A 12,689-nucleotide genomic window follows, 5' to 3' on the forward strand; every position below is an offset into this window, starting at 1 on the left:
GGGTTCGAATCCTGCCATGGCAGTCGATGGAATTTGAATTCAATAAAAAGTATCTGGAATTAAGAATCTACTGATGGTCATGAAACCATTGTCAATTGTCAGAAAAACCCATCTGATTTACTAATGTCCTTTTAAGGAAGGAAACCTGCCATCCTTATCTGGTCTGGCCTACTCCAGACACAGCAATGTGGTTGACTCTCAGTTGCCCTCTGAAATGGTCTAGCAAGCCACTCAGTTCAAGGGCAACAAGGGCTGGACAGCCAGTGATGCCCATGTCCATGAATGAATAAAAAAAACTTTTCGGAGATTACCTGAAAATAGAGCAAAATGATGATTAGCATTAAAATTTCAGTTGTTAAGACTTATTTATCTCCAACTTTATGTAATTTGTTCGAAGGTAACTCATTTTTTCTTGTCTGTAGAATATGCCCAGGTGATTAAGATGCTGGGAAATGGGCGTTTGGAAGCCATGTGTTTTGATGGGGTGAAGAGGCTTTGCCATATCCGAGGGAAGCTGAGAAAGAAGGTGATGACTGCTTACATGTGCGCAGTTTGCCTTTGATTTGCATTCCCCATCCCCAGTCAAATAGTACTTTATAAATCAGGCAGCACACAGACTACTTGCTAGAAAGTGCCACATATGGGTAATTCCTTAAATTCCAACTGCCGAATCCTCTGTCCTTTTTGCACCAGTGTTGCTACCATCTCTCACTTCAGAAAATTCTAAATTGTAATTGTTCCTCCCCTTCTTTCTGTGCAGACTTCCTAACAAAGAGCTGTCCCCTGAAAATTCCAAATGATTCTTTGCAATCATAACTTGTCCATATGACTAATTTTGGGCAGTTTGGAAAATCCACTGGCTTGTTGACCAAAGATGAAATTTCATTATTGTGCTCTGTATTTTTAGTGACCTCCCTTACTGTCTGGAAATGATTCATGTGGCACATCAGATGTGCATACTGATTTCTGTTTCAGTGGATTAAAGTCCAGTTCTGTCATTTCTGGCCTGCCTGATCTCTCCTCATCCCACATTTGGTGGCAGCAGGCACAGTACCACTGATGCAATCTTTTCTTCCCAGTGAATTTAAGATGTATTCCATGAGAAAATGCTTTCTGCATTCTTTTGCTCTTGGCCCACATGCCAGTCATTTCAGTGCTAATACAAAACGTGTCTGTTGAAGACCAGGCTAATTTTAGAAATGTGTAGCTGACAATATTCACAATCTGGACAATTGGATGAATCCAAGTACCTGTTTGACAAGCTTTGTATGTTGAGATGGAACTGATGTGTGTGAATTTTGTTTGTAAAATATTCACCAGACACAGGAGTCACAGGTCATTCTCTGTTACAGGTTTGGATAAACACATCAGACATTATATTGGTTGGGTTGAGAGATTACCAGGTAAGTCTTTCCCTCTTCACAAATCCTTAATACTTGTGTACAATATGTAAATAGAATGTTTTTAGTATATGAACATCTGAAGTTTAACTTGACTAAAGACTTTTGATTAAGTGAAATTTTAGTCAAATACTGTGGGTCTTATTTGCACATTCGGTATGTTTGAGAAGACAAATTTGCTCCAATGGGTGAAGTTTAAAATGACATTGTTGCGAGTACTGAGCACCAAGCCATGTTAGTGTTTTTTTTAGGCGAGAGGAATTGAAAGCCTAGGTACACAAGTGGAATTGTTTGAGGAACTTCAGGTATCTCTTGTGTTTGGAAAAATAAAAAGAAACAGTACACAAGATTTGTCCACCATGAGGTGTGAAACATCTTGGTTTGCAGTTGCTAATTCATAGCTGAAGAAGTGCTTTAGATTTATAACACTGTGCTCCTTGTAGTTTGACTACTCTGTGGCAGTTCCCTGCCTTACAGTAACACACTCCCTTGCTTTTGCTGATCAGTAAGAGGCAGTGGTGTTGAATTAGTCCCACCAACAGGTGGGACTAATTCAACAGGTGGGTAGACCCTTGCAGTAGCATGTTTTCCTGAAGCCAAAAGTGGTGGAAAGTGTTGTGATGGCCAGGCATGGGGGTCACATGTTGCCAAGTGGAATGGGGCTGCTGGCAATGCTATTTTGTACTACATCTTGCGTTGAGCATCCTTAGGAGCTTAGGAGAAGGCATAAGTTATTCAGCCAGTTGAGCCTGTTCTGGTATTCTTTGAGGACGTGGTTGATCTGCAACCTAATCCCATATTTTGCTCCATATCCCACCTGACTTTGGTTAACAAAAATCCATTAATATGAAATTTGAAGTTCACATTTGATCTTGCAACAATTGCTGTTTGCAGGCGAGGGTTCAAAACCTTGACTCTCTCGTATGAAGTGTCATTTCACATTTTTAAACCCTGTCCCATCATTCTAGACTGAAGTGGAAATAGGATAGAAATAGAGAAACTTTTTCCCTTTACATCTTTGAACTTTGATCAGATTACCTCACAACCATCTAAATTCCAGAGGACAACTCTAGTTTGTTTTCTTCTTTTCCTTAAAATCTTGGGAGTCCAGATATCATTCTGGTAAATCTATGCTGCATTCCCCCCGAAGTGAAAATATTCTTAAACTGTTATGCCCAGAAGTGCTTGCTGTGCATTGTACAGCTGAAGCATGACCTTTACCCTACTTGCATTCTACTTCTCCTAGAACGGCCAGCCCTTTTGCTTATTCTCTATACCTGTTCATGACATTTGCAACTGGGCCATCCAAGTCCCTTGTACCTCCACTGTTTCTATCTTTTCACAATTCAGAAAATACCCTGTCCAGTTCTTTTTGGTTCAAGAGGTTCATGATTACTGATTCACCTAATGTCAATATTATTTTGATGTGATTTTTTTCTAATTGATCTAATGTTAATAAATATGATGAATACTCTAATAAATATGGCGAATAAGTCGTAAAACAAATCCTTGTGGTACACCGCTAGTTAGTGTCTGTCCAGTTAGCACTCAGTTAACTTCTGAACCAGGTTGATAATTTGCCTTCAATTCCACTTGCTTCAACTTTAGTTAAGAGCCTCGTTTAAGGGATTTTATTAGCTGCCATCTGAATGTCCATATACATCCATTCATATTGTCCTATCCATTATTTTGTCACCTCTGCAAAGAAGTTCGGTCTGAATCCTCAACCTTGTGTTTCTTGTGCCTGAAATCATAGAATCATAGAAACCCTACAGTGCAGAAGAAGGCCATTCGGCCCATCGAGTCTGCACCGACCACAATCCCACCCAGGCCCTACCTGCTAATCCCTTTTTTTTACCCGCTAATTTACCCGCTAATCCCTCTAACCTACGCATCCCAGGACTCTAAGGGGCAATTTTTAACCTGGCCAATCAACCTAACCCGCACATCTTTGGACTGTGGGAGGAAACCGGAGCACCCGGAGGAAACCCACGCAGACACGAGGAGAATGCGCAAACTCCACACAGACAGTGACCCGAGCCGGGAATCGAACCCAGGACCCTGGAGCTGTGAAGCAGCAGTGCTAACCACTGTGCTACCGTGCTAACCACTGTGCTACCGTGCTAGCTACTGTGCTACTGTTCTACTGTGCCTTCGTGATATGAAGAGATATTGAGATGTATGGGATTAATATTGGATCGTTCAGTTAGTGTTTGTCTGAAACTGTTGATTTTTAATTTTGTTCAATTGTCAGTGATACCTAGCTTTGTATTCAAAATAAAGTTGCATGTTAACCTATTTCTTTTTTTCTCAAAGGATAATAAGGCTGATGTCATCCTGAAATACAATGCAGATGAAGCAAGAAGTTTAAAAGCCTATGGTGAACTTCCAGAGCATGGTATGGACTCTATTGTCATCCTTAGTTGTCTTGGCTTTGTATAAAGTTATTTTGGGATTTTTTCACCAGTTTTTCCCTCTCCACATATGCAGCCAAAATCAATGAAACGGATACCTTTGGACCTGGTGATGATGATGAAATCCAGTTTGATGATATTGGGGATGATGATGAGGACATTGATGATGTAAGTGTAAGATCTTACTGAATAAAAGTCAGCAATAACTGGGATGGGTGACAGGCTCCTCTGGCCTTGCTCCCTCTGTCTTGGCAGAGATTATCTCACTCCATACAACTGCACTGTGGCTAGAAGCTTGAACAACAGCCTGATTTAATTGAACTTGGGTGGGGGGGGGGAGCAGAGATCAATACCAGAGTCTGAGTATGCTTTGCAAAGGCAGCTGGAGTTTTGAAAGCTGAAAAAACTAAGGGAAATAGGGACACATATAGAGCCCTTGAACTTACTATCATTCAGTGGTTGATCGTCTGCCTTGCCTTCACTTTCCCACTGACTCCCCGTATCTCTTGATTCCATGATAATCGCAACCTTGAATATGTTCAATAATAACATCCACAACTCCCTGGACTAGAAAATTCCAAGATTCACAACTCTTGAGTGAATAAAATTAATTGACTCTTGTTGCTGAAGCAATCGCAGGTTCTAGATTCCCTACCATGGAACAACTTGTGTCAACTCTGTTAAGCCCCTTAAGAATTGTGTATGTTTCAATGAGATCACTTCTCATTCTTCTAGACTCCAGAGAGTATAGGTCTAATTTACTCTCATCCTAGGAACCAATAGAACATAGAACATTACAGCGCAGAACAGGCCCTTCGGCCCACGATGTTGCACCGACCAGTTAAATCTAGTGAACCTTCACTGTATTGCCTTCCTTTGATTATGGAGACCAAAATTGTGATGACAAGTAGTCCAGGGGTGCTCTCACTAAAGTCTTGCACAATTGTGGCAAGACTTCCTTGTTCTTGTACTCCATGCCATTTTTAAAAAAAAGTGACATTTACCTTCCTAATTTCTTGTACCTGCAAGTTAACATTGTGTTCCTTGTATGCACAAGTCTGTCTCAATGTCAATATTTACAGATCTCACTCCTATTAAAACATTCTTACTACCAAAAAAAATCTTTCTTTCCCACTTTGTATTCTATCTTCACTCTGCCACCTTTTTGCCCACTCACTTAACGGGTCTATCTATATCTCTGCAGTTTTTGTCCTTCTCACAGCTTGCATTCTCACCCAGGAGTCTTTAAAATTGGACACATTGTTCTGTTCTGCTTTGACTAATTTGTTGTATAGACAGAGACCTGCAAAACATTTGCAGTCAAATTAATATCTTTATTGCAGCAGTACTTTAAATACATGATTTTCTAATCATCAAAAATTAACCAAATCAAAACTCACTCTGGAAAATATAACTGTCTATATTTAAAAACAGGCCTAGGATTCTACTGCTCTTGAATCTAGGTTTGTGTGGTGACATGTTCGTCATCTGCAGAATAATACATGGCAGCTTTCCTAAAACATCATTCAAATTTAGTAAATTTTCATTTTTGGCAGAATAGTTTTCAAGTAATCAGTTGAATCAAATAACTCCTTTCTGTTTTGCCGTATTTAACCAATTTCTTCTTCTCGTCCTTGCATGCCATCCCATCTCTCCCAACAATCCTATCCCTCATGGAAACGTTCTCCATCCAGGGTAACTTTGTTTCTGAGCTGCCCTTACCTTCTGCTGTTTTTGTTCTCGATCACTGTTGCCACCATTCATTGGCTGCTGCATGTTCATACTGTGGAGATGCCAGTGTTGGACTGGGGTAAACACAGTAAGAGTTTTAACAACACCAGGTTAAAGTCCAACAGGTTTATTTGGTAGCAAATACCATTAGCTTTCGGAGCGCTGCTCCTTCGTCAGATGGAGTGGAAAACTCCATCTGACGAAGGAGCAGTGCTCCGAAAGCTAATGGTATTTGCTACCAAATAAACCTGTTGGACTTTAACCTGGGGTTGTTAAAACTCTTAGCATGTTCATACACCAGTCCTCTACAACACTCCTTTTGCGTCAAACACTACCAAATCCTTACTTGAGAAAGGATATACTGGCACTGGAAGGGGTGCAGAGAGATTCACTAGGTTGATTCTGAAGTTGAGAGGGTTGACTTATGAGGAGAGACTTGAGTAGACTGGGGCTACACTCATTGGAATTCAGAAGAATGAGGGGAGATCTTAGAACATAGAACAGTACAGCACAGAACAGGCCCTTCGGCCCATGATGTTGTGCCGAGCTTTATCTGAAACCAAGATCAAGCTATCCCACTCCCTATCATCCTGGTGTGCTCCATGTGCCTATCCAATAACTGCTTAAATGTTCCTAAAGTGTCTGACTCCACTATCACTGCAGGCAGTCCATTCCACACCCCAGCCACTCTCTGCGTAAAGAACCTACCTCTGATATCCTTCCTGTATCTCCCACCATGAACCCTATAGTTACGCCCCCTTGTAATAGCTCCATCCACCTGAGGAAATAGTCTTTGAACGTTCACTCTATCTATCCCCTTCATCATTTTATAAACCTCTATTAAGTCTCCCCATAGCCTCCTCTGCTCCAGAGAACAGCCCTAGCTCCCTCAACCTTTCCTCGTAAGACCTACCCTCCAAACAAGGCAGCATCCTGGTAAATCTCCTCTGCACTCTTTCCAGTGCTTCCACATCCTCCTTATAGTGAGGTGACCAGAACTGCACACAATATTCCAAATGTGGTCTCACCAAGGTCCCGTACAGTTGCAGCATAACCCCACGGCTCTTAAACTCCAACCCCCTGTTAATAAGAACATAACATAAGAAATAGGAGCAGGAGTAGGCCATCTAGCCCCTCGAGCCTGCCCTGCCATTCAATAAGATCATGGCTGATCTGACGTGGATCAGTACCACTTACCCGCCTGATCCCCATAACCCTTAATTCCCTTACCGATCAGGAATCCATCCATCCGCGCTTTAAACATATTCAGCGAGGTAGCCTCCACCACCTCAGTGGGCAGAGAATTCCAGAGATTCACCACCCTCTGGGAGAAGAAGTTCCTCCTCAACTCTGTCTTAAACCGACCCCCCTTTATTTTGAGGCTGTGTCCTCTAGTTTTCACTTCCTTACTAAGTGGAAAGAATCTCTCCGCCTCCACCCTATCCAGCCCCCGCATTATCTTATAAGTCTCCATAAGATCCCCCCTCATCCTTCTAAACTCCAACGAGTACAAACCCAATCTCCTCAGCCTCTCCTCATAATCCAAACCCCTCATCTCCGGTATCAACCTGGTGAACCTTCTCTGCACTCCCTCCAATGCCAATATATCCTTCCTCATATAAGGGGACCAACACTGCACACAGTATTCCAGCTGCGGCCTCACCAATGCCCTGTACAGGTGCATCAAGACATCCCTGCTTTTATATTCTATCCCCCTCGCAATATAGGCCAACATCCCATTTGCCTTCTTGATCACCTGTTGTACCTGCAGACTGGGCTTTTGCGTCTCATGCACAAGGACCCCCAGGTCCCTTTGCACGGTAGCATGTTTTAATTTGTTTCCATTGAGATAGTAATCCCATTTGTTATTATTTCCTCCAAAGTGTATAACCTCGCATTTATCAACGTTATACTCCATTTGCCATATCCTCGCCCACTCACTCAGCCTGTCCAAATCTCTCTGCAGATCTTCTCCGTCCTCCACACGATTCACTTTTCCAGTGAATAGCTTAATAAAAGCTAACACACTATAGGCCTTCTTCACAGCTCTATCCACTTGAGTGGCAACCTTTAGAGATCTGTGGATATGGACCCCAAGATCTCTCTGTTCCTCCACAGTCTTCAGAACCCTACCTTTGACCCTGTCATCCACATTTAAATTAGTCCTACCAAAATGAATCACCTCACATTTATCAGGGTTAAACTCCATTTGCCATTTTTCAGCCCAGCTTTGCATCCTATCTATGTCTCTTTGCAGCCTACAACAGCCCTCCATCTCATCCACTACTCCACCAATCTTGGTGTCATCAGCAAATTTACTGATCCACCCTTCAGCCCCCTCCTCTAAGTCATTAATAAAAATCACAAAGAGCAGAGGACCAAGCACTGATCCCTGTGGCACTCCGCTAGCAACCTGCCTCCAGTCCGAAAATTTTCCATCCACCACCACCCTCTGTCTTCGATCAGATAGCCCGTTACCTATCCAATCGGCCAACTTTCCCTCTATCCCACACCTCCTCACTTTAGAACAAAGAACAATACAGCACAGGAACAGGCCCTTCGGCCCTCCAAGCCCGCGTCGCTCCCTGGTCCAAACTAGACCATTCTTTTGTATTCCTCCATTCCCACTCCGTTCATATGGCTGTCTTGATGAGTCTTAAACGTTCCCAGTGTGTCCGCCTCCACCACCTTGCCTGGCAGCGCATTCCAGGCCCCCACCACCCTCTGTGTAAAATATGTCCGTCTGATATCTGTGTTAAACCTCCCCCCCCCTTCACCTTGAACCTATGACCCCTCGTGAACGTCACCACCGACCTGGGGAAAAGCTTCCCACCGTTCACCCTATCTATGCCTTTCATAATTTTATACACCTCTATTAAGTCTCCCCTCATCCTCCGTCTTTCCAGGGAGAACAACCCCAGTTTACCCAATCTCTCCTCATAACTAAGCCCCTCCATACCAGGTAACATCCTGGTAAACCTCCTCTGTACTCTCTCCAAAGCCTCCACGTCCTTCTGGTAGTGTGGCGACCAGAACTGGACACAGTATTCCAGATGCAGCCGAACCAACGTTCTATACATCTGCAACATCAGACCCCAACTTTTATACTCTGTGCCCCGTCCTATAAAGGCAAGCATGCCATATGCCTTCTTCACCACCTTCTCCACCTGTGATTCACTTTCAAGGATCTGTGGACTTGCACACCCAGGTCCCTCTGCGTATCTACACCCTTTATGGTTCTGCCATTTATCATATAGCTCCTCCCTACATTATTTCTACCAAAATGCATCACTTCGCATTTATCAGGATTGAACTCCATCTGCCATTTCTTTGCCCAAATTTCCAGCCTATCTATATCCTTCTGTAGCTTCTGACAATGCTCCTCACTATCTGCAAGTCCTGCCAATTTTGTGTCGTCCACAAACTTACTGATCACCCCAGTTACACCTTCTTCCAGATCATTTATATAAATCACAAACAGCAGAGGTCCCAATACAGAGCCTTGCGGTACACCACTAGTCACAGGCCTCCAGCCGGAAAAAGACCCTTCCACTACCACCCTCTGTCTTCTGTGACCAAGCCAGTTCTCCACCCATCTAGCCACCTCCCCCTTTATCCCATGAGATCCAACCTTTTTCACCAGCCTACCATGAGGGACTTTGTCAAACGCTTTACTAAAGTCCATATAGACGACATCCACGGCCCTTCCCTCGTCAACCAGTTTGGTCACTTCTTCAAAAACCTCCACCAGGTTAGTGAGGCATGACCTCCCTCTCTCAAAACCATGCTGACTATCGTTAATGAGTTTATTCCTTTCTAAATGCGCATACATCCTATCTCTAAGAATCTTCTCCAACAACTTCCCCACCACGGACGTCAAGCTCACCGGCCTATAATTACCCGGGTTATCCTTCCTACCCTTCTTAAATAACGGGACCACATTAGCTATCCTCCAATCCTCTGGGCCCTCACCTGCGTCCAGTGACGAGACAAAGATTTGCGTCAGAGGCCCAGTGATTTCATCTCTTGTCTCCTTGAGAAGCCTTGGATAGATTCCATCAGGCCCAGGGGATTTGTCAGTCTTTAAATTCTCTAACAAACCTAACGCTTCCTCCTTTGTAATGGAGATTTTCTCCAACAGTTCAACACTGCCCTCCGAGACACTCCCAGTCAACACATCCCTCTCCTTTGTGAATACCGACGCAAAGTATTCATTTAGGATCTCCCCTACTTCTTTGGGCTCCAAGCATAATTCCCCACTTTTGTCCCTGAGAGGTCCGATTTTTTTCCCTGACAACCCTTTCTTCATAAGCTGACCATGGGGGATCTTATCAAACGCCTTACTAAAATCCATGTATATGACATCAACTGCCCTACCTTCATCAACACACTTAGTTACCTCCTCAAAAAATTCAATCAAATTAGTGAGGCACGACTTGCCCTTCACGAATCCATGCTGACTATCCCGGATTAATCCGCATCTTTCTAAATGGTCGTAAATCCCATCCCTAAGGATCTTTTCCATCAATTTACCAACCACCGAAGTAAGACTAACCGGTCTATAATTACCAGGGTCATTTCTATTCCCTTAAACAGAGGAACAACATTCGCCACTCTCCAGTCCTCTGGCACCAACCCCGTGGACAGTGAGGACCCAAAGATCAAAGCCAAAGGCTCTGCAATCTCATCCCTTGCTTCCCAAAGAATCCTAGGATATATTTCATCAGGCCCAGGGGACTTTTCGACCTTCAGTTTATTCAAAACTGCCAGTGCATCCTCCCTGCGAACATCTATTTCCTCCAGCCTATTAGCCTGTAACACCTTCTCTTCCTCAAAAACATGGTCCCTCTCCTTGGTGAACACTGAAGAAAAGTACTCATTCATCACCTCGCCTATCTCTACTGACTCCATACACAAGTTCCCACTACTGTCCTTGACCGGCCCTAACCTCACCCTGGTCATTCTTTTATTCCTCACATAAGAGTAAAAAGCCTTGGGGTTTTCCTTGATCCAACCGCCAAGGACTTCTCATGTCCCCATCTAGCTCTCCTAAGCCCCTTTTTCAGCTCATTCCTTGCTAACTTGTAACCCTCAATCGAGCCATCTGAGCCTTGTTTCCTCATCCCTACATAAGCTTCCCTCTTCCTTTTCACAAGACATTCCACCTCTTTCGTGAACCATGGTTCCCTCACTCGGCCATTTCCTCCCTGCCTGACAGGGACTTGCCTATCAAGGACACCCAGTATTTGTTCCTTGAAAAAGTTCCACTTTTCATTAGTGCCTTTCCCTGACAGTTTCTGTTCCCATTTTATGCCCCCTAATTCTTGCCTAATCGCATCATAATTACCTCTCCCACAATTGTAAACCTTGCCCTGCCGTACGGCCCTATCCCTCTCCATTGCAATAACAAAAGACACCAAATTGTGGTCACTATCTCCAAAGTGTTCTCCCACAACCAAATCTAACACTTGGCCCGGTTCATTTCCCAGTACCAAATCCAATGTGGCTTATAGAAACATATAAGATTATGAAGGGAATAGATAAGATAGAAGCAGGGAAGTTGTTTCCACTGGCGGGTGAAACTAGAACTAGGGGGCATAGCCTCAAAAATAAGGGGAAGCAGATTTAGGTTTGAGTTGAGGAGGAACTTCTTCACACACAGGGTTGTGAATCTGTGGAATTCCCTGCCCAGTGAAGCAGTTGAGGCTACCTCATTGAATGTTTTTTAAGGCAAGGATAGATAAATTTTTGAACAGTAAAGGAATTAAGGGTTATGGTGAGCGGGCGGGTAAGTGGAGCCGAGTCCACAAAAAGATCAGCCATGATCTTATTGAATGGCAGAGCAGGCTTGAGGGGCCAGATGGCCCACTCCTGCTCCTAGTTTTTATGTTCTGTTAAATAAACCCACCAGCAGGCATGTCCCTTAAACTGGCCAATCCAGTCAAAAACTGAGTAGTATTGTTAAATGTCAATAACTCTTGACTCCAGTGCTTATCCTTGTGACATTCCACTAATTAGTCAACTTAAAAATGGTCCGTTATCCCTATTGAGTTAGTACAATTGAATGCTTGGCTAAAGGACTGGTCCAGGAGGGAGGGCTTCATTTTCCTAGATCAATGGGAAGTTTTCAGGAGAGGATGGCACCTGTACAAGAAGGACGGGTCACAACTAAGTTGGAAGGGCACGAATATCCTGGCTGGGAGTTTTGCTAGTGCAGTTCGGGGGGGGTTTAAACTAGTATGGCAGGGGGGTGGGGATCAAAATATTAGGTCTACAAGTGTAGAGGCTGGGGACGAGCTTGGGGCTGGGACAAGGCTGGCAAAGAAGAAGGGCACTCTGGGGGAGGATGACCTCACTGGGCCTGGAGGTCTGGAGTGCTTGTACTTCAAGGAGCGTAGCTGGTAAGACGGACGAACTTAGGGCCTTAATGCTCACGAGGAATTTGGATGTGGTTGCGGTAACAGAGACTTGGTTGAAAGAGGGACAGGACTGGCAGCTGAATATTCCGGGGTACAAGTGTTTTAGGCGAGACAGAGGAGGGGCCAAAAGAGGTGGGGGAATAGCAGTATTAGTTGGAGAGCATATTACAGCGGTGCAGAGGGAGGACAATTCAGAGGGGTCGTGTAACGAGTCACTCTGGGTGGAGCTTAGAAACAGGAAGGGCGCAGTCACTATGTTGGGGGTATACTACAGGCCCCCCAACAGCCCAAGGGAAGTGGAAGAACGGATATGTCAGGAGATACTGGATAGGTGCAGGAAAAATAGGGTTGTTGTCGTGGGAGACTTCAATTTCCCTGGTATAGACTGGAAATCGCTGAGAGCTGGGACTCTGAATGGGGAGGAATTTGTAAAATGCGTACAGGAGGGTTCTTTGGAACAATATGTAGATAGCCCGACTAGAGAGGGGGCTATACTGGACCTAGTACTGGGGAATGAGCCCGGTCAGGTCTTCAAAGTTTTGGTAGGGGAACATGTGGCAAATAGTGACCACAATTCTGTTAGCTTTAGGATAGTGATGGAAAAGGATGAGTGGTGTCCCAAGGGTAAGGTGTTGGATTGGGGGAAGGCTAACTTTAGTGGGATTAGGCAGAAATTGGCAGCTGTTGATTGGGAGAGGCTGTTTGTGGGTAAATCCACATCTGGC

The 12,689-nt window shown here is 44.1% G+C and overlaps 1 protein-coding gene across 1 annotated transcript in view; it reads left to right on the forward strand.

Moving 5' to 3' along the window:
* Positions 1 to 12,689, forward strand: part of LOC144506357 (eukaryotic translation initiation factor 1A, X-chromosomal) — a 34,727-nt gene that overhangs the window by 17,762 nt on the left and 4,276 nt on the right. The window contains exons 3-6 of the mRNA XM_078232359.1: positions 423 to 526; positions 1,353 to 1,403; positions 3,717 to 3,798; positions 3,891 to 3,982. Of these exons, the coding sequence (XP_078088485.1) occupies positions 423 to 526; positions 1,353 to 1,403; positions 3,717 to 3,798; positions 3,891 to 3,982 (329 nt within the window). The remainder of the gene's footprint in view (positions 1 to 422; positions 527 to 1,352; positions 1,404 to 3,716; positions 3,799 to 3,890; positions 3,983 to 12,689) is intronic.

Source organism: Mustelus asterias, chromosome 17 (genome assembly GCF_964213995.1).
Source record: "Mustelus asterias chromosome 17, sMusAst1.hap1.1, whole genome shotgun sequence".
Lineage (NCBI taxonomy): Eukaryota > Metazoa > Chordata > Chondrichthyes > Carcharhiniformes > Triakidae > Mustelus > Mustelus asterias.